We start from the raw sequence: 22095 nt of genomic DNA, 5'->3' as shown, positions 1-22095 counted from the left end.
GAGGCAAGGATTCTGGGGCTTCGACTGACATACTTTGGACATGTTGTAAGGAGAGACAGGTCTTTAGAGAGGGACATCATGCTGGGTAGAGTAGAGGGACAGCGCAGGAGGGGAAGACCCTCTATGAGGTGGATTGATTCAGTGACTGGGGTAATCGGGATGGGTGTGTCAGAGGCAATGAGATTGGCACAGGATAGAACAGGGTTTAGGGCTGTTGTACATAGGGTCGCTATGAGTCACAAACGACTCGACGGCATATAACAACAACAACAACAATTGTTTGATTATTTCCACATTCTATTGGATCACCTTTCTTCAGAATGGGAACAGATATGTATCATTTCCATTCAGTCAGCCAAGTAGCTATCCTCTAATTTTCCTAGTATAAACCAGTGTGAGTACATCCAGGGCTATATCTGTTAATGAAATAATGTCAATTGATATTAGTTTGGTTCCTTGGGCTTTGTTTCTTGTCAATACCTGCAACATGAACTTTTTCCTTTTTACTATTGGCTCTTTTTCATATGGCACTTAATGAAATTTTTCAGTGTCAACCAATTCTTTTTGATATAGTGACTCTGTATATTCTTTCAATCTTCTTTTGATGATTGCTGGATCATTCAATATTTTGCTTATAGCATGTCTCAGTATTGCAACACGGCTTGGATTTTTTTTTTTTCAGTTCTTTCGACTTGAGAAATGCTGAGTTCTTTGCTTTTTATTCTCCAGTTCCAGCACATTTTGCTATAATATTTTGCTTTGTCTTCTCAAACTGCACTTTGAAATCTTCTGTTTAACTCTTTCCCTTACGTGTTTCTCCCCTTTGTTTTGACTTTTCAATGGACTAGTGCAATTTTTGGAGTCTGTTCTGTCATCTATTTTGGTCTTTCTATCCTCTTCTTTCTTTGTAAGAATGTTTTGCTTTCTTTATGCATTATATTTTTTACATCATCCCATAACTCATCTGGTCTTCAATCATTGGTGTTCAATGCTTCAAACCTATTATGGAGCTGACTTTTAAATTAAATGCTTCATACCTATTCTGGGGATTCTGGGGATGGTTTTTAAATTCAGATGAGGTAGACTCAAGATCTTATTTTGGTTCTTATTTAATCAATTTAATTTTCTTCAACTTCAATTTGAACTTATATATGAATGATTAATGGTCTGCTCCACAGTCAGCACCTGACCTTGTTAGAAGATCAAAACTAAAGCTTTTAATATGGGTTATATTTCGATGTTGAGAAAATGAAAATCTTCACTACTGGACAAAAGGCTACATCATGATAGATAGGAAAAGACTAAAGTTGTCAATGATTTCATTTTCTCTAGATTTACAATCAACACCCATAATAGCAGCAATGAAGAAACCAAAAGGAGTGTTGCATTGGGAAAATCTGTTTTAAGACCTCTCCAAAGTGCTAAAGAGTAAGGATACCCATTTAAAGACTAAGGTGTGCCTGATCCAAGCCACAATAGTTTCAGTTGCTTTATATATATTTGAAAGTTGGGCAATGAGTAAGGATAAATGAAGAAGAATGACTGTCTTTGAGTTGTGGTGTTGGAGAAGAGTAGTGAATATCCCAAGGACTGCCAAAAGGACGAACAAATATGTCTTGGAGAAAATGCAGCCTGAAAGTTTCTCAGAGGCAAGGATGACAAAGCTTCATGTCATATACACTTCCAGTATGTTGTTAGGAGGGGCTGGTCCTTGGAGAGACCTCATGCTGGGAAAGGTCGGGGTCAGCGAAGGAAAGGAAGATCCTCAAAGAGATTGATTGACAAGATGACTGCAACATTGGACTCAAGTATGTCTGAGCTGATGAGTATAGTGCAGGATAAGACAGGATTTAAATCTTTTCATCATAGTGTCACTATCAGTTATGCTTGACTCAGTGGCACCTAACAACAGTATAAAAAGGAAACTCTGGTGACTTAGTGGAAAGGAGTTGCACTGCTAACCCAAAGGCTCCCAGTTTGAATTTACCAGCTGGTCAGTGGAAGAAGAACAATTTCCTCCCATGTGATTTATTTTAGAGGAGTTTGCATAACTGCTTAATACGAAACAACCAATTTGAATGATAAAACATTATATTAATTTTTTGCCTCCTCCACTCTCCAACCTATTTCCCTAAAAAATCCCACAACTGTGAACTCCCCACACAAACATTATATTATTAAGAAAATTAGTTTTATTGATTGAAAGTGGCTAGATCAAGGAAGAATACAATGTATGCTTCTATTTCTAGATAACTCTAGAAAATACTACAGACAGTTGATAGAAATTAGATCAGTGGTTGTCTGGGGATCAGGAGTGAGAGATTACAAAGTGACATGAGGTAACTAATACTGGGTATGTTAATTATCTTAATTGTGGTGTTTTCCCAAGTGCATGCATGTAATAATTTTACCAAATTGTACAGTTTAGGGAGTTCTGGTGGCCCTGTGGCAAGAAGTTGCATTACAATCTCAGAGGTGTGGAGTTCGAATCCACAAGATGCCCGGCTGGAGAAGGAGGGACAATCTCCTCCTGTACCAGTCAGATAGGATTTGATGGTACACATACAAAAAAAGAATAAAGAATATAAAAAAACTGTACAGTTTATAAATGTGATTTCTTGTACATCAGTTTGTTGGTTCTGTTAGGTGCTTTCAAGATAGTTCCCTCTCACAGTGACCTATATATACACAGAAGGAAAAACTACCCTGTCTTGCTCCAACCTCACAATCTTTGATGTGTTTAAGCCCTTTGTTGCAATTGTGTCAGATCATCTCCTTGAGAGTCCTCCTTATGTCGCTGACCTACTTTATCTTATTCCAAGGTCTGATCACTCCTGATACTATGTCCAAAGTATGTAATCAATTACCTTACTAAAACAGTTTTAAAAAGAACTAAAATTATTACTATCATCAGGTTTTTAAAGACTACTAATGATTGTGAACATTTCCCACATGTTTTATGCTTCTGTGCCTTTTCTGTGTTGTTAATATTTCTATCTGGAATTTGTTAATTTTCCTCTTGGGTTGTGTGAACTTTTTGCATGCTAAAAAAGTAGTCATAAAAGCTCTCCAGACATCTTTTCTCTGTAATTTTTCATTTCTACCAACATATCTCTGCTAGCAGGAGATAATTTTAACAAAAGAGATGAGTTACAATCATATAAATCACTAACATACAGTTTTAATCATCACATTGCAAAATAAAAGATAGTGTAAATAAAGCTCTAAAATACTTTTTTTTTTTTGAGCTGAGTTCTTAAGTTATTATGACATATTTAGCAGTGGAGATGAAAAGCCTCTCTAACAAAAAATGTACAACATGGTTGTTTTGATTAGAGGAGTTGAAATTTACAATGGCCGACGCCAGACCTGCCTTCCCAGATTTCCTTGAGTTCTTCCCCTAGCTGCCTACACCCAAATTCTAGAGCCACAGATGAGCTCACGCTGGCATGACGTCAAGAGGCCTTGACGTCAGAAGGTGGTTGCTACGGGAACCGTTCGCCACCGACGGCAGAGTCGTGAAACCCCATTACTGCACTCTACGTCCCGGTTCGGCCTCTGCAGGGTTTAAGCTGCTGAAGAAGCTTTAACCTTAAGGGGGCCTCAGGGAGAGGAGTTGTTCTGCCGCCGCCGAAAGCCCCACCTCCGCAGTTCTGGGTCTGGGGCCCAGGCCGGTGGCGGCGTGCGGCGGCCGCTGGAGGCGGGAGGTGGTAGCGGCCGCAGGCAGCCTGCCCAGGTCTCTCGCTCTCTGCTGCGCCCGTAGAGGGGATCCGCCATATTGGAGCCGGAGACGAAGGTGTCTTGGAGCCGCGCCGCGAGGCGGGTGGAAGTGGCGGCACTGGCCTCAGTCGGGGAGGAGTCCCCTCTCCTGGGGCTCTCAATCCTGGGGAGTGAATGAGCCGCTCACGCTAGTCTCCTCCCCGCCCACTCCCTCCGCTTTCTACCGCCGGGACTGGCCGGGAGCGGGCTGGAGCCGGCAGTGGCGGCGACAGCGGCAGGATGTTCTCCAAGAAGCCGCACGGGGACGTGAAGAAGTCCACCCAGAAGGTGCTGGACACTAAGAAGGACGCACTGACCCGCCTCAAACACCTGCGCATTGTCATCGGTGAGCCTCAAGGGGTGGTACCACCAAGAGGCCTGGTTTGCCCGGCCTTTCCCCCCCTGGGAACCTCTGTGGACCCTCCCTGGGGACCTGGCGCGGTGTGGGAGCAGAGGATGAGGCGTCGCCTCTGCAGGATCTGGGAGGGGTAATAATTTAGGGAAGGGAAAACTTGACAAACAGTAATCTTTATTGCCACTAGGTCATCTAATTAGAGTTGATAGTTCCAACTTGTTCTTGAGGGGGAGAAAATCGGTAGTCAGAAACTTTTATCTTCGAGGAGGCTCTCAGGAGAGTTAGTGTGGATAATAATGTTTGTACGATGTGTTTGCCAAATTATTGGCGCCATCTCCATCCCAATAGGGGGGTAAAATAGCCCAGCACCTTAGACAATATAAACTTTGATTTTTCATTTCAGATTTCTGGACTGATGAGTGCAAGGAGGTGGCAGTTATACATCTTTGAAAAGTGGGTGGTTCCCAAAAAGCTTGTGGGAAAAGTGCCGTGCCCTTCTTTTAACGAATTCTTGATCTTCATTACTGTCATTTAGAAGAACTATTCCTAGAGGGACTGGGGACAGCAGTAGTGTTGAGTTTTGCTTCTCGTGAGTTAGGCTTTTATTAAATTTTTCTTACAGTTGGCTGCCCTCTGAGGTCAAGAGGATTTGAGCTTGTTTGTTTGTTTTGATTTGCTTTCAGATCTGTATTTATTTTGGAAAATTGTGCTTATTGATCATGTGTATTAGCCCCTTATTTGAAGTGAATCCGTCCCTACTAATAACTAGCATTTGTATGGACTTTATTCTGTACAAAATTATTTCATATACTTTTTTCGCAGTTAATTTTTCCAATAAATGTAGAAGCAGATATTACTTTTCCTCATTTTCACAAGTAAGAAAGCTAAAGTTTGGAAAAGTTAAGTGGTAATACGGCTTAAATGGAGAAAGTGGAGGCAGAACAGGAAGACAGGTTTTGTCATTCCTGTGCGAGTTTTTAGTTTGAAGACAGGTTTTGTCATTCCTGTGCGAGTTTTGTAGTTTGAAGACAGGTTTTGTCATTCCTGTGCGAGTTTTGTAGTTTGTTTTTTAAGAAAATACGTTTCTACTTTTATGACAGAGATTTGTTATTACCCTCCCATCTTCCTGCCCCGCAGTGGAATGGTAGAAAGTGCATTGTGGCAATGTGAAAAATAAGCTCAATTTTCAAGATACTATATAAATCTTCTAGATACAGTTCAGATTAAATTTAGATACAGTTCAGATTATAATCTTTTCTATTTGAGTTAAGTCATTGAAGGGAAAAAATTGACAGAAAACTAATGTAGGCAAGTAGAAAAAGATATATCAGAATATAATGGCAGTTTGAAATCAAGACAGTGAAACTTGGCACCTATTGAAATAAACTGTTGTGTAATGGCAAAATTATATATTTGAGTTCTGAGTTAACTGCGTGAAATCTTTAGTTATAGAATGGGTAAGGAATGATTCATGTGCACTTCGTTGGCAGAGAAGTTTTTTTCCATCCGGGAGACCTGGTCTAAATTAAGAGGTCACATGTCAGTTGTTTTGTAGGGCCTGGTTTCCTCCATTTGAAAAAGAATACAATAATACAATTAAAACCCAGACCTTTTTTTTCCTTTGTAATTTTTGAGCTCTTTAATGGATCATAGAGTAGAAATGTCTGACTGTCTCTCTATGTGTACATATAAAGCATCATTTAAGAACTTTCAAATGAAGGAGGTCTATGTTGAGAGATTATAACATTTCAGTAATTTTAGTATAGTAGTTTTTAATCAGGAACAGTTTTATCTCAGAGTACATTTGGCATTTTCTGGTGATATTTTTGATTGTAACAACCAGGGTGGAGCATCTAGTGGGAAGAGGCCAGGATACTACTAAAGTCTTATGTCACAGCAGTCTGGTTCAATATGTCAGTAGTACTGAGGTTGAGAAACTCTTTTTGAAAACACAGAGTAAGAGATGGACCTCCAAATGCTATGTTGTTGTTAGGCCATAATCTTTTCTTTATAATATTTTTTCCTTGTTTCAGATTAAAGTTTACATAGCAAATTAGGTACTCATTTTTATATGATCCATCATATTGGTTATATTCTTCACAGTCTATCAGCATTTTCACTACTGTTCTTTTTTTGGTTGTATTTCTACCTCTAATTCACATTTAACTTTTGTTTTAGGATAAATGCTGACCATTTGGTTTCATATAATTAATTAGTTTAAGGGAGTACAGTGTTAACAGGTTTTATTTTACAAACTGATCTAGAATTTGAATGAAAAATGAACATCATAATTATATTCCAAGTTTAAAGTTTAGAGTTCTTTATTGTTCTGATAACTCTAGTCTTAGGAATTTATTTTGTTTGGTATTTTTCATTCTAACCAATATCTTCTCTTGTGCTCTTGGTCAAGGTGGTTGGTAATGGTAGTCAGGTACCATTTAGCTTTTTAGGGCTCAGGATTTAAGAAGCTCTGGATCTTTAGTCTTGTGGACTAATTTATTCCTTAACTTTTTGGTTTACCATACTCTACTTTGTTCCATCTGGTAAGAGACTAATTGTTTTATCTCAGATACTACTCACTGAAGCAGTTTACTTCCACAAAGATTTACAGCCTGGAAACTCTAAAAGGGCAGTTGTACTTTATCCTGTAGGATCGCTGTCATAAGTTGACTTAACAGCCACCAAATGGAGTTTTGGTATCCACACACATATTTTATTAATAAGGTTTATAATTCTTGTAAAATTGTCCATGACAGAGGTTGTAATCTTTATGGGAGCATATTGCCAGGTCTGTCTCCAGAATAGGCACTGGGTAGATTTTTTTTTTTAAATCAATTTAATTTATAAATATTTGAACAGTTAATTACATTTAAAAACAAAGAAAAATAAAACCATATGGGAAGAGAGTAGTAAATTAAGAGATGCATAAATTAACGTGGCAAGTTCCAATCCAGGTGTCGCCTTCTTATATGAGACTTTAGACTATCAGATGGCAGACACAGCCTCTTAGTCTCATCTTCAAATGAGAACCTTCTCCATTCTGGTTTGTTTTTCTCACAATGGAATCCTAAAAAACCACACCTATGTGTCTTATTCTTTCTGTCACACTAACACACTGCTTGGCACGCAGAGAGTTGCTTCTTGTGGTTGGTATATGCCCTTGATTCAATTATTCCTCATAGTGACTCTCTGATCAGCAGAACTATGCCGTGATCTATCCTGCATCACCCTCACAATTCCCAACATAAGCAAGCCCATTGGTATAGTCACTGTATTAATCTATTTTGTTGATGGTCTTTTGTTTTTAAAAATTATTTTATTAGTTTTAGTGAACACTGGGTAGATTTGAACTGTGAACCTTTCAGTTAAATAGGCATGTCTGTACTTGTTTATAAGAAAATAGTCTCTCTTTAAATAATTACATTTACTTTATTTGAAATATGCTTAATATAATTCCCAAGAAAAAGAAGAGGCAAGAAAAGATTGCAAAACTTAAAAGTATCTTAAGAATTCTGCCAGTCAGAGCTCTCGTTTTTTTATTTCTAAGAGATATTTCATGTCTTTTTAAAAAGTTGGTATAGATTTTGCATCAGGTAAACACAAGAAACTTTAGTTTGCAAAGTTAATGGATGTTGCAAATTCACTAGTTTTTTATTTTTGTTTATTCTCATCTAAATTAAATTTTTAACTTTTAAATTGAACCACCATTCATACAAGAGTATTTTTAGGGGCATTGAATGAATCAAAGTAGATGAGAACATATTCATAATTTAAATATCCATTGTAAACTTTCTTGATTTGTGTTCCCACTGTAGGACAATTCTAGTTGCTTTTATATAGAACTTGATTCTGACGAGTCCTTGAGTAGTGCTCATTTATTAGCTACAAGCTTGACAGTTCATACCCATTGAGAGATAACTTGTAAGACAGATGTGGTCACATACTTTTGAAAATTCGCACTTTTGAAAACTTTGTGGAGTCTTTAACTCTGTGTACAAAAGGTTGCCATCACTTGGAATCAACATAACAACTAAGAACAATATTGAGATGAACAGAGGCTTTTCCCTTTTTTGTTAGTAATGATGAAATACATTCATTAATTTTATGTTAAATCAGCCTGCATTCTTGGGTTTAAATTTCAGTTTGTGATGTTGTGTATCGTCTTTCTTTTTATGTTCGTTGGATTCAGTTTTCTAGAATTTTCTTTGTAATTTTTTTGTCTATATTCATGAGAAATATTAGTGTCTTGTTTGCTTTGCTTTTCTAATAATATGTCTTAATTTTGGAAAGCAGCTAAGCTTACCACGATACTGTGTGTCTTAATTTTGATGTTAAGTAATACAGGCCTTATAGTATGAGTTGGGATATATTCTTTCCTTTATCATTTTCTGGAAGTTTTTGTGTATAATTAGTATTATTTCTTCATTAAACATTTGGTGGAAGTTACCAATGAAGCCATTGGGATTTTTCTCTGGGAAGGTTTTAAATGATAGTTTCAGTTTCTTTACTAGTTGTTCGGATTATTTATTTCTTCAAGTGAGTATTTGTAGTTTGTTTCAGGCAGTTTGCCCATACTATCTAAATTGTTAAAAGTGTAAGTTATAAAGTTATTTAACTTTCCTTTTTTGTCATTTTTTTGTCTGTATATTCTATAGTAATATGAATTGCCTCAATCCTGGTGTTTGCGATTTTTGGATTTTTTTTTCTTTTCTTGATTCATCTGTCTAGAAATTCATCACTTATTTCCATTTTCAGGAACTTCCTTAGAAAAATAGAGGGCCTGTGAATGAATGGAAGGCCTTTAATGAAGTGACTGCAATATAACAGCAACAACAACAGTCACTTCCGTTGAAGTCAGAGAACATACTTTTTATGTTGTGAATTCTTTATAATTTATTGAAATTCATTTGATGGCATAGAATATGCCTCAACTTGATAAATATTCTCTATGCATTGTTGTTATGTGCCATCAGGTCGCCTGCAACTCATAATGACCCTATGTACAACAGCTCTGAACCTGCCTGTCCTGAGCCAGTATCATTGATTCCTGTACACCTACTATCCCCAATGCCTTGTTACTGTATCATTCCATTTTATCCAGGGTCTTCCTTTCCTTTGCTTGTCCTCCACCATTAGAAAAGTGTATATATGTTCTAAATTGTTGAGTATTCTAAGACTGCCACTTAGGACACTTTGTTTGATAGTGTTGTCCCTTGGCTTTTATGTTTTTGTTGTCAACTATAACTCATAGCAATCTTTTTTTCTTTTATTTATTTATTGTTGCACATTTTCTCCCCCTTCTCTCCTCCACCCCCAGCTCACCGCACAATGCACCCCTTGTTCCAAATTGTTGTCATACGTACAATGCATAATCATATATTCCTTTTGGACAATTCTTCCTCCTCATCTGTTCTAGTTCAGTATTCATTATCTATCCACTCTTTCCCCATTCCCTCTCCAACCCGCTATGACTTGCCCTATTTTATAACAGTGGTGTTATGCAGTATTTATTCTTTTGTGACGGAGATATTTCGCTTAGTATAGTGTCCTCAAGGCGCCTCTCTGTTGTGTAATGTTTTATTATTTCATTGATTTTCAGTGCTGATTTGATTTTCAGTCCATTGTGCGGATGCACTGTAGTTTTTCTATCCATTCGTTAGTGGGCACTTGGCTTGCTTACATCTCTTTGGTGTTGTGAATACTGCAGCAATAAACATGGATGTGCATACATCTGATTAAGTTGTGGCTCTGGTTTGTTTAGGGTATATTCCCAGTAGTGGAATTGCTGGGTCAAATGGTACTTCTGTTTCCAACTTCCAACTGAGAAAGTACCACACTGCCTTTCATTGTGGCTGTACCATTTTACATTCCCACCAGCAGTAAAGAATTCCAGTCTTTCCACAAGCTCGCCAGTATTTGTTGTTTGCAACTCAAAGCAGTCTTATGAATAACACATCTGAACCTTGCCCAGTCCTTCATTCTCCTTACGGTCTCCAACGTGTTTGAGTCCATTGTTATAGTCACTGTCAATGCATCTTGTTCAGAATCTTCCTTTCTTTCTCAGCCTCCACTTTTCAAAGCATAATGTCTTTTTTCCAAGTACTATCCCCTCCTGACAATATGCCCAAAGTATTTGAGACAGAATCCCTTACTGAATTTCTGCTCTACTTGTTCTATCAATTATTTAGAAAAGAGTGTTGGATGACTGTAATTGTAGATTTTGTATTTTTTTTTACAGAATTTGTATCATCTCTTCCCCCCCCAATTTTTATTTACTATGTTGTGTTGTTGAAAATAAATCAAATAAAAACTTATGTAAAGTCAACTATTTTTATACATACAATTTAATGTTAATTTCCCCCTACTAGTTTATTTACAAAATTTGAATACATTGTTTTCAAGAACAAATGCTTTCAATTTCCCTCATCCCCCACCCAAATTGTACAACCCCATGTATCCTCCCTTTCCCCTGCACATCCTCCTCTCTCTTCTTCTGACATCTCCCACCCCTCTTGGATCTTTATACTCATTCTAAAATAATAGTTTTAAATAATATTTATCCTTGTGGGACTTAACTCAGCATAATGCTTTCCACATCCTCCCAAGTTAGGTCATAATTTACAAAGTCATTGCTCCTGCGTACTGCACATCCATTGTGTTAATGTACTTTAATTTCTCAATCCACTTGTTTGTGGTTGGATATTTGGGCTGTTTTCATGTTCTTGTGATGGTGAATAATGCTGTTAAGAACATTGGTGTACAAATCTCCACTTGTGCCTCAGTTTTCATTTTCTCCGGGTATATTCCAAGCAGTGGAATAGCTGGTTCATATGGAATTTCAGTGTTCAGCTTTTTTTAGGAAGCACTAAAATGCCTTCCAGAGTGGTTTTACCATTTTACAATCCCATCAGCAATGTGTTAGAGTTCCTTTCTTGCCACATCCTGTCCAACATTTATTACTTGCTGCCCTGTTAAACTTTGCCACTGTAACTGGAGATGGTACCTCATTGTGGTTCTGATTTGCATCTCTTTTATTGCCAGTTATTTGGAGCATTTCTTTATGTGTCTGTTGGCCATTCGAATATCTTCCTTTGTGAATTTTTTTTAAAAATTTTTTTCCTGGGAGTAAAGCCTAAAACCATAACATTCCTAAGAGACAAATTGAGATTAAGTTTAGGAGTGCTAGTCCAAGGTATAAAGAGACTTCCAAGTACACTCAGAAATGCACAGCCTGAAGAGAATAAAATTGATGCATGGGACTGTCTAAAAATTAAATGTATGTGTGCATCAAAAACTTTTTCCAATAAGAAAGAAAACCTACAGACTGGGAACAAACATTTGATATACCATCTCAGACAAGAGTCTTATAACAAAAGTTTACAGACTACTCCAGGGCCTCCACAAGAAAAAGACTGATAACCCAATTACAAAATGGGCAAAAGACAATTTAGTGTTATATTGAATTGTGCAACTGTTCTCATTCGTTGTTACTCTTTCTTTATTAACATAAGGTCATCTGCCCCCAGTTTTTTCCATACATAATAATCAAAGAAGACTTAAAAAAATAGTTTAACTAAATTGTTATTTGCATTTGGAAAACTTTAAAGGATATTTTTGTTTGAATGTTTAAAGACTATCTTAGGGTAATAGTCTCAGGGTTCATCCATCATCGGTGGCTTCAGGATGTCTTGAGAATTTGAAATTCTGTTCTGCGTTCCCCTATTTTCATCAAGATTCTTCTGTAGAATTTTGAGTTAAAATTGTTAGTAATGTGGTAGCCAGGCTCCATCCAACTCTTCTGGTCTCCTAGCAAAGGAAATGATTGTTCATGGATGCAATTACCAACATATTCCATAGTCTCCTCCTATTCTGACTTTTCTCCTCTTGATTAAAAGGTGAATGAAGACCAATTGTGCCGTGGATGGCCTCTTGCAAATTTACACCACCCTAGGCATTATTCAATGAATTAGGACATAGAACAGATTTGCTTCGTATATTTTTGAAGTTATTTTTCAAATGTCTAAACAACTGAGATTGCTATGCCCTTTCCATGAATTGGCTGCTTTGTCATTTTGAAGTTAACGTCTTCATCTGGCTTAATATTCTTTTGATTTTGATGTTAATATAACCACTTCCGGTTTCTTTGATTACTGTTAGCATGTAGCTGGGTATAAATTTTTCATCTCTTTTAATTTATTTGTATGTTTATTTAAAGTTGATTTATTTTAGTCAGCTAATTAGCTAAGCTAAGAGATCTGCATTTTAATTGAGGTGTTTGAATGATACATGTTTAGTGTGATTATTAATCTGGTTAAGTTTGAGTCTTATATTGCTGTTTGCTTTCTTTTTGATATATCTGCATTATTCCCTCTTCCCTTTTTCCTGTCATGTTTTTAATGAATTCTTGTTAGTTTAAAAAGAAAATCTGAAAAAGAGGGTTTTTTTTCCTTTATTTTTGAGATTTTTTTAAGTGAGTCACTTAAAGATGTTGTTAGGTGCTGTCGAATCAAGTACAACTCATAATGATCCTATGAAACAACAGATCTGAACCCTGTGCTTTCCTGTGCCATCCTCCAAATCTCTGACGCACTCAAGCCCATTGCTGCAGGTACTGTGTCAAACCATCTGGTTGAGGGTCTTCATCTCTTTCATGATGTCCTTCTCTAAGGAATAGTAATGCCTAGTAACATTCCCAAAGTATGTAAGACTAAGCTTCATCATTTTTACCTTCAAGGAATACTTTGGCTGCATCTTGCCTAAGAAATAAATCTGTTGTTTTGGAAGTCCATAAGATATTCAGTACTCCAAAACCACAGTTCAAAGGCTTCAGTCATTCTGTTGTTCTTATTCATTTTCTAGTTCTCAGATGTATGGCAAGTGATTGAAAAGACCATGGCCTGGATCAGGCACACCTTAATCTTCAGATTAATATCATTACTCCTCAATAATTTGGAAGGTTGCCTGACTGTAGTCTTCCCAGTGCAGTACATCTCCTGATCGCCTGACTGCTGGTATCAAGGGTATTTGTTGATTGTGTATCCAAAAGAGATAAAGTTGTTGACAATTTTGATCTTTTCTGTATCTATCATGATCAACCTCTTGGTCCCATCGTAATAATTTTTGTTTTCTTGACGTTGTAAGTTTATAAAGAACTTGGATTTCCATTCATTCATTGTAGCACATTTTTCTCCCTGCTCCCCATGGCCTCCCCAGTTTGTTTTTTCTTTAGAAAAAAAGTTTTTTTCATTGTTACACAGTCCCTTCCCCTCCCAGACCAATTTACTATGCAGCGCTTATTCTGGACTCTTGTCACACCAATAATAGCTAAGCATATATTCCTTTTATACAGTTCTCTCCCTTGTCCATTTAGTGTCATGTACATTATTTATCCCCTCTTTTCTTAGTTTCTCCCCAATCCACCTGTCAGTCCTGTTTTATAACAGTGGCACAGTAGCATTATATAGTATTTTGTCTTTTTATGAGTGAGCTATTTCACTCAACATAATGTCCTCCATGGTCACCCGTTTTGTATAATATTTCATGAGTTCTTTGTTTTTCTGTGCTGCATAATATTCCATCGTATGAATATGCCATAGCTTCTCTATCCATTTATTTGTTGACGGGCACTTAGGTTGTTTCCAGCTGTTTGCTATTGTAAACAAAGCAACAATAAACCTGGGTGTGCATATATCTGCTTGGATGGCAGTTCTGGTTTCTTTAGGGTATATTCCCAGTAGTGGAAGAGATGTAATCCATTTTAAAGGCTGTATAATCTTTGATCTTCTGCAGCAAGTGCTTCAGGTCCTCATCACTTCAGAAAGAAGGGTTGTGTCATCTGCATAACAAAGGTTATTGATGAAATCTTCCTCCAATTCTAATGCAACATTCATAGAGACCAGCTTCTCTAATAATCTGCTAAGCATACAGATTGAATAGATATGGATAGGCTGTAGGAAATTAAAGATTTATACTCTAAGCCTTAAAGCAACCATTAAAACAAAAAGTTATAGTTAATAAATTAGCAAGAGATTTTTAAAAGAATAATAATCTAGAACAAGGCAGAAAAAGAGATACCTAACAACAGTAACCACCTTTCATTGAAACTATACCACTTTTAAACTTTTAGCCTTGAAATAATACTTTGATTTATGCTATCATTTTCATACATTTTATATATGTATTTAAGCCTCAGATTATATATAATTTTTGTTGAAGCTGACAGTTGTCTTAAAAATTTTTAAGTAATATGGGGAAGTGCTTTATATTTACCTGTTACTGTTTGCACTGCTCTTTATTCCTTTGTATAGATATTTTCAGTAAATATTATGTTTTGTCTTTCTGAAGGATTTCTTCTGGTGCACGTCAGGTGGTGATAGATTCATTTCACTTTTGTTTTTCTTGAGAAAGTATTTTTCCTTATCATTTGAAATAAGATATTAAAAATCCTTAATATTAAATCTTTTATATAAATAATTACTAAAGTAAGAATATATTTATTAAGATAGTAACATAATACTATTAAATACTGTTGTGTACCATCTAGATGGAACTAACTGACTCATAGTGGGTTTTCATAGGCAGTAAATTGCCTGAAAGGAGATAGCCCATCCTTCTCCCACATCTTAATATTAAGAATATGAAACCATTCAATTTTTTTTTTTTTTTTTTTTTGGCTGAGTACAGTGTACTTTATTGATGGTACATGACAAGATGGGCTCACCGAGCCCCTCCCCTTTCTCAGGGGGATTTGATGGAAACTTGTGTCAAGGATGTGAGATTCTCAGTGTGTGGGAGGATCAAGTTGGGGCAAGGACTCCCCAGCAGCTGAGGGTCTCTCTCTCTTCTAGTGCTATTGCTGGGGCTGGTGGTCCAATGGGATCTTATTCTTTGGAGGTCATGTGAACCATCAGGTCGACCACCTGGTTGCTATAGCCAAATTCATTGTCATACCAGGAAATGAGTTTGACAAAGTGGTCGTTCAGGGCAATGCCAGCCCCAGCATGAAAGGTGGAAGAGTGGGTGTTACTGTTAAAGTCACAGGAGACAACCTGGTCTTCACTGTATCCCAGGATGCCCTTGAGGGGCCCTTCTGATGCCTGCTTTACTACTTTCTTGATGTCATCATATTTGGCAGCTTTCTCCAGACGGCAGGTCAGGTCCACAACTGACACATTGGGGGTGGGGACACGGAAAGCCATGCCGGTAAGTTTCCCATTCAGTTCAGGGATGACCTTGCCCACAGCCTTGGCAGCGCCAGTAGATGCAGGGATGATGTTCTGGGCAGCTCCACGGCCATCACGCCACAGCTTTCCAGAGGGGCTTTCCACAGTCTTCTGGGTGGCAGTGATGGCATGGACTGTGGTCATGAGTCCCTCTACAATGCCGAAGTTGTCATGGATGACCTTGGCCAGGGGAGCCAAGCAGTTGGCGGTGCAGGAGGCATTGCTGACAATCTTGAGAGAGTTGTCATACTTCCATGGTTCACGCCCATCACAAACATGGGGACATCAGCAGAAGGGGCAAAGATGATTACCCGTTTGGCACCACCCTTCAAGTGAGCCCCAGCCTTCTCCAAGGTTGTGAAGACATCAGTGGACTCCACAACATACTCAGCACCAGCATCACCCCACTTGATGTTGGTGGGTCTCGCTCCTGGAAGATAGTGATAACTTTCCCATTGATGACCAGCTTCCCATTCTCAGCCTTGACAGTGCCGTTGAACTTGCCATGGGTGGAATCATATTGGAACATATAGACCATGTAGTTGAGGTCAATGAAGGGATCATTGATGGTGACAATATCCACTTTGTTAGAGTGAAAAGCAGCCCTGGTGACCAGGCGCCCAATACGGCCAAATCCGTTTACTCCGACCTTCACCATCGTGTGTCAGGGATGCGGTTGAGGCTGCACAAGAAGAGAGGGCAATCTGGATCAACGAGGAGCAGAGAGCCGAAACCATTCAATTCTAAAAAGACATTTTTACTTTAGAACTCTAGGTTGATGAGGGTTTTTTGTTTTTTTGGTTTTTTTTTTTTTGTTGTTGTATAAAATGTATTCCAGTGTCTTTCTAGGTAGTAAATTAGTGCAATAGTAAGGCATACCTCATTTGTTTTATCTCCCTCAGGGATCACTGTCTTCACTGAAGCCTGCTGTCTTAAAAATGGTTTCTTATATATTTTTTTCTTTTTTTGGTTTCTTATATTTAATCCATGAATTTTGTTTTTAATAATTCCAGTCTTCTTCTTAATCTATCTTTGGTGGATGCAAAAGTCATCTGAATTTTGTATTTCTTTTTCTGAATGTTTTTGGGATGATTTTCAAATAACTTTTACTTCAGTAAGGTGAAAATTCTTTATCTTATAAAATTATGTTGTTAGGTGTGTGGTTTTGACTGGTTAGTAACAGCTCCCATAGTATATGATCACATATTTAGCCAACTCACTTCTTTGCAGTAGACCTTAGAAGGTTTTATAAAACTTCTAAATCTAAGGTCTGAGCAGCACTAGCTCCTCTGCCACATTGTATTTATGTCCTTAGGCCATTGGCCTTATTTCCTCAAGCCTTAGTCCGATTCTTTAAAATATAGGATGTTATTTGTTTAAACTATATGTTTCTTGAGGGATGAAGTGAGATAATTTGTATGAAAATACTACAGTTTTTAATTTAAAGATATTATGTAAAATCTAAGGAGATAACATAATTTATTTCACATATTTTACTTTGAAATTCAGTTTATCTTGGAAAATTAGTTTGACCTTTCCTTGTACTACAAACTACTTTGCAAATGGAATTTGTTTTCATGTAGATGAGAAAACATTGTGAAATTTTTCTTTGACTTTCCACTCTATATGCACCTAAATACATAGATGCCCATAACCAAATGGAGTAAAAAAGGTAATTAGAGAAGTAATTGGAAACCATGGGAATGGAGAATTGAGTTCTAGGTTTTAGAACATTGATTCTTACTGGTAGTAAACAAGATGGGAGGTTAATATTTTATGATTCAGATACTCCTTACAATAATTCTTTAAAGAAAATTATACTGAGATTTTATGGTGGAGAAACTAAGTCTTAGGGATTTTGTGTGTCAAGTCTATTATAGATCTTATTTTTTATTTTGTTAACGGTATTTACAGAAAAGCTGTAAAATGTGCTAATAAAGGAATCACATCCCTTTTTCGGATATATAGTTGCTGGATTACGAAGGAAGTATTGGGAGCTTTTAAATATTCATGTCAAATCAGATCTGTAGTGGTGGCTAGAAATCCCAGTCCTCATTATCTTCTATTTTATTGTCAAAAATCTTTGCTCTTAGAATGGTAATTACAAATAAGCTGGAAAAAACCAGCCTGATACATGTCTTTAAGGACAGTCTCTGATAAGATTTACAGCCTTGGAAATCCAATGGGGGGTTACTTTGTGTTGGAACCAACTCAGTGGCAGTGAATTAGACTTTATTTTTTGGTTTTTAAAAAAATGTGCAGTAATGGATACTACAGATTATGGATAACATTCGAAAGCATGGGAATTTCAGACCACTTAACTGTACAAATACAATATCTTTACATGAATCAAGAAGCAGTTATTTGACCAGAACGAGGGAAAACTGCTTTAAAATAAGAAATAGTGTGGGTCAGGATTGTATCCTTTCACCTTATCTATTCAGTTTGTATATTGTTGCTATTGATTGCCGTTGAGTTGAACATGACTCATAGCGACCTGATGAACAAAAATCTTGAAGTCTTTCTGTAACTATTGTCATTCCTCTAAGTTCATAGAGTTTCCAGAGGCATATGGGTTAAATAGTGGATGCCACTCCTGAAGTTTGTATACTGAGCACATAATCCAAGAAACCGGACTACATAAAGAAAAAGGGCATCAAGATTAGAGGCAGTACCTGTTGGCATATTAGCTTAGAAATCATTGTGTAAGCTGTCTGTAAAACTACCCAAGCTGAGGAGTTGAATGTATTTTAAAGCTTTGTATGTACATTTAGGATGTTATTCTACATACTTGACATTATACCCTTCTTTAATTTAAATATTACTGATCTGAAAAATTAATTTGACCTAATTGAACTCCTTTACTTTTGTATACTTGTGAAGTGATTGTGTACAAATTATTAATATAAACAATGTTATTGATTAATCTGCTTAGTAGATAGCAGACATTTTCTAATACTGTAAATCTTCCTTTGTTTTTTATAATTAAGGATTTCATGTGACTTATACCCAAAGGAGGAAAATAAAAATAGTCAAACCCATTACCAACAAGTCTGTTCTGACTCAGGCAACAACACTGTAGGACAGAGTAAAACTGCCCCAAAGGGTTTCCAAGGCTGTAAATCTTAAGGGAACCAGACTGCTAGATCTTTCTCCCGTACAGGAATCAATAGGTTTGAACTGCTGACCTCTTAGTCACAGTTGTAACCACAGTATCACAAGAGCTTCTTTCTGCCTTATAGGAAAGGGGAAAAAAATCTAACATAGAACCATTAGTGATAAAATAAGCAACAGCTAAATAATCAATATTTAAAGCAACATTACCATATTCTAGAGATGAGATGATTACAGCATAAAGGTATTGATTGAATTTGATTCTTGTATTTCCGGACAGTCAAAAGATGAAAAGACAAGTATATTAGGTTGTAAGTTTTCAGTCTCTTCGAAAAGAAAGCATATAGTTTTGTTACTTTTTTTTTTCCTTCTTAATTCTAAGTCACTCTGTATGTATGCAATATATTATGTAATGGCTCCTATAGAAGGATTCATGCTATAGTGAATACTTAGGGGAAAATAGAAAATAAGTGATGAATATGCTTACTAGATGTGTTTTTTCTATTATTAAATGTCTGTACATCTTGAATGGCTCTTCATATTTTCCCTACTTCTTTAAATGTTATCACCTGTTTAGTGAAATGTGAAACTTTTATCTTTGGCAGTTTGATATTGTGTACTGTCAAAGTTGATTTTGACTCGGTGGTTACCTGCCATAGAGTTTTATAGGTTGTAAATCTTATATTTATGTTGGGATACCTGGAGGGTTTTTTTCCCCCACCTTTTGATTGTGCTCAGCTTTAAGTATTTGAATCTCTATTTTCCTTTTCTATCCTTACTACCATTTCCTTAGTTACATTTTTTAGTTTCTTTACAGAACTTTTTTACTTTTTAAATTTTTATATTGTCTTGCTTATAAAGTTCATATACATTGTGTTTCATGCTATCTTCATAGAACTTTTGCCCTAACTTACTACATAATAGTCCTATGAGGGTCTTTTTTTCCTCTTTAGTTTGTCTTACATGATGCTATCACATGTTTTCTAAAGCACATTAGTGAGCATATCACTCTAGCTGTTACATAACTTTCATTACGCAGTACCTGTAGGATAAAGTGTGTATGCCTTAGTCTACATTCAAGACAGTCTGTTATTTACTCCTAACCTAATATTTCCATTTAATAGCTTTGGGATAATGATACCTCACTATTAAAGCTTATTGAGTTGCTTATAGTTGTTGTTGTTAGGTGCTATCGATTTGAGTATAATTCAACAGCAGACCTGAATTCTGTCCTGTCTTGTGGTGTGATTTTCATCTTATGTAATACATATGAGCCCATTGCTGCAGTTACTGTGTGTATCCATCTCAAATGGGATCTTCCTCTTTTTTGCTGACCTTCTACCTTTCCAAACATGATATCTCTTTCAAAGGAATAACCTTTCCTAGCAACATGTCAAAGTATGGTTAATTGTAGACCTAGTTTGTAGCTGAATGTTAGGCTGAGTTCTCTATAGTCAAAACTTACGAAGCTCATGATATGTACACACACACATACAACACACACACACACATATGGAAAGGAGGAGGAGAGAGAAAGAGAGATTAAGACAGATTTATTTCAAGGAAATGTTTGATGTATTTGTAGAAACATCTGGGGAGGCTAATGAATGCATCTTGTCAGCAGACAGGCAAGGTTTCACGGCTGCTGGCTTTTTAAAAAAATTAGTATATCTTGGTTTGCTTACAAAGTTTGTAAATGTTGTGTTTCACACTATTCTTCATTCACATTGTGTTTTATACAGTCATTCCCATTTATTGTTTTATAAAATTAATTACCATTGGACCGTGCCCATTATTACCCTGTCTTTTGAGGTCCCCGCCAGATTCTTCCCATTTCCTTCACTCACTCCACCCACCAAAATTGTGCAATGCTGTGGTTTCACCAGTACCCATCTGTTCCCCCACTATCATTCTATTTTTATAGTAATGGTCTTATGCAGCATTTGTCCTTAGGAGACTGAGTTGGTTCACTCAGGATAATGCTTTATATTCCATTGTGTGATTGTACCACAGTTTCTCAGTCCATTCAGTTGTGGTTGGACAAGTTCTTGTGATGGTGAATAATGCTGCTGTGAACATTGGTGTGCAAATCTCTGTCTCTCAGTTCTAATTTCTTTCAGGTATATTCCTAGAAGTGGAATAGCTGGATCATACAGAGTTTCTATGTTCAACTTTTTGAGCAAACGCCACACTGTCTTCCAGAGAATGGTTTACCATTTTACAGTCCCACCAGGAGTGTATGAGAGTTCCTACCTCTCCACAGCCTCTCCAACATTTATTGGTTGCTTCCCTGCTAAATTTGGCCACTTTTACTGGGGTGAGATGGTATCTCACTGTGGTTTTGATTTGCATCTCTCTTATTGCCATTGATTTTTAACATTTCTCCATGTGTCTGTTGGCCATCTGAATGTCTTCCTCTGTGTAAAGTCTTCCCATGTTTTTTGCCCATTTTGTAATTGGTTTATCTGTCTTTTTCTTTTGGAGGCTTAAGGTTTTTGTCTTTGTAGGTTACCATCTTCAGAGGAAGACATGCCCAAAGATAATCATATGGGAACAGGGTTGCAGACAGTTGAGTTTGGATATTTACAAGTCAAATATCTGCAAGTGTGGCAGCTTCTGGTTCCAGTTTGGAGCCCATAAGCCAGATAATCAGAGTTATAGATTGGATGAAAAAGCGCACAGATTTTTTTGCCACAGAAGCCAAACCATGCAGGTCACACCCCTGAAAAGTTATTGTTATTGGGTGACTTCAAGTCTACGATGAATTATGGTGACTCTGTGTATAAAAACTCTGAACCTTGCCTTGCTTGTCCTGCATCATCCTCATGATCTCTGACATGTTCATTGTGGTAGTCACTGTGTCTGTCAATCCATCTCATTGAGAGATAGATTTCTCTTTCTAAAGATTAGTTTCTACTGAAAATATGCCCAAAGTAAGTGAAATGAAGTCACCATCTTTGCTTTTAAGAAGCACTCTGATTGCACTTTTTCCAAAATGTTCTTTTGACAGTTTGTGGAATTATATTCTTTGGCAACACCAGAAAAGGCATCGATTCATCCTTATTCTTCTATAATCCGAATTAATTGTCCAGTTTTCAGAACCATAGGAAGTAATTGAAAAGATTGTGACTTGGATCAGGCACATCTTAGTCTTTAAACTGATGTCCTTGCTCTTTAGAACTTTGGAGAGATCATTGACTTTGACAGCTACTTCTCCCACTGCAACATGTCTTTGGATTTCTTGACTACTGCTACCAAGGTTGTTGACTGTGAATCCATGTAAAATGAAATTGTTGACAACTTCAGTATTTTCTCCATCTATCATACACCGTATTGGCTCAGTGAGTTTTGTTTTCTTCTTCCACAATTACAATGCTTATTAGGGAAGTCAAAAGGCTATATAATTCAGGTTGGCAGCAGTATATAGTTGCTCAGTCAGGATGGTTTTTGAAATGTGCTCACAAGCACCTCATCTTTGAGCCTTGTGGCTTTACCAGTGTTACAGAGCTCTTAGTGTTGCCAATTACGACATTTCCCCCCAGTACTCAAACAGGTGAAGGCTTCAAACTCTGGTTCTGTTGAGTAGCAGTTCCAAGGTCACCTCTGTCCTGTAGAGGTGGGTTTTTTATTTGTTTAATTGAGATA

At 37.0% G+C, this 22095-nt stretch overlaps 1 protein-coding gene across 5 annotated transcripts in view; it reads left to right on the top strand.

Moving 5' to 3' along the window:
* Nucleotides 1-3605: 3605 nt before the first annotated feature.
* Nucleotides 3606-22095, top strand: part of RALGAPA1 (Ral GTPase activating protein, alpha subunit 1 (catalytic)) — a 391173-nt gene continuing 372683 nt past the window's right edge. For 3 of the 5 annotated variants that reach the window (XM_006891556.1, XM_006891558.1, XM_006891557.1), the window contains exon 1: nt 3606-4105. In XM_006891556.1, coding sequence (XP_006891618.1) covers nt 4000-4105 — 106 coding nt within the window. In that variant the 5' untranslated portion in view covers nt 3606-3999. The remainder of the gene's footprint in view (nt 4106-22095) is intronic. The other 2 variants (XM_006891555.1, XM_006891554.1) reach the window with 1 other exon arrangement.

This window comes from Elephantulus edwardii, unplaced genomic scaffold (assembly GCF_000299155.1).
Source record: "Elephantulus edwardii isolate Elephantulus edwardi_28Jun2011 unplaced genomic scaffold, EleEdw1.0 scaffold00100, whole genome shotgun sequence".
Classification (NCBI taxonomy): domain Eukaryota; kingdom Metazoa; phylum Chordata; class Mammalia; order Macroscelidea; family Macroscelididae; genus Elephantulus; species Elephantulus edwardii.
The sequence above is the reverse complement of the archived record's forward strand: the minus strand, read 5'-3'. Positions and strand labels throughout refer to the sequence as shown.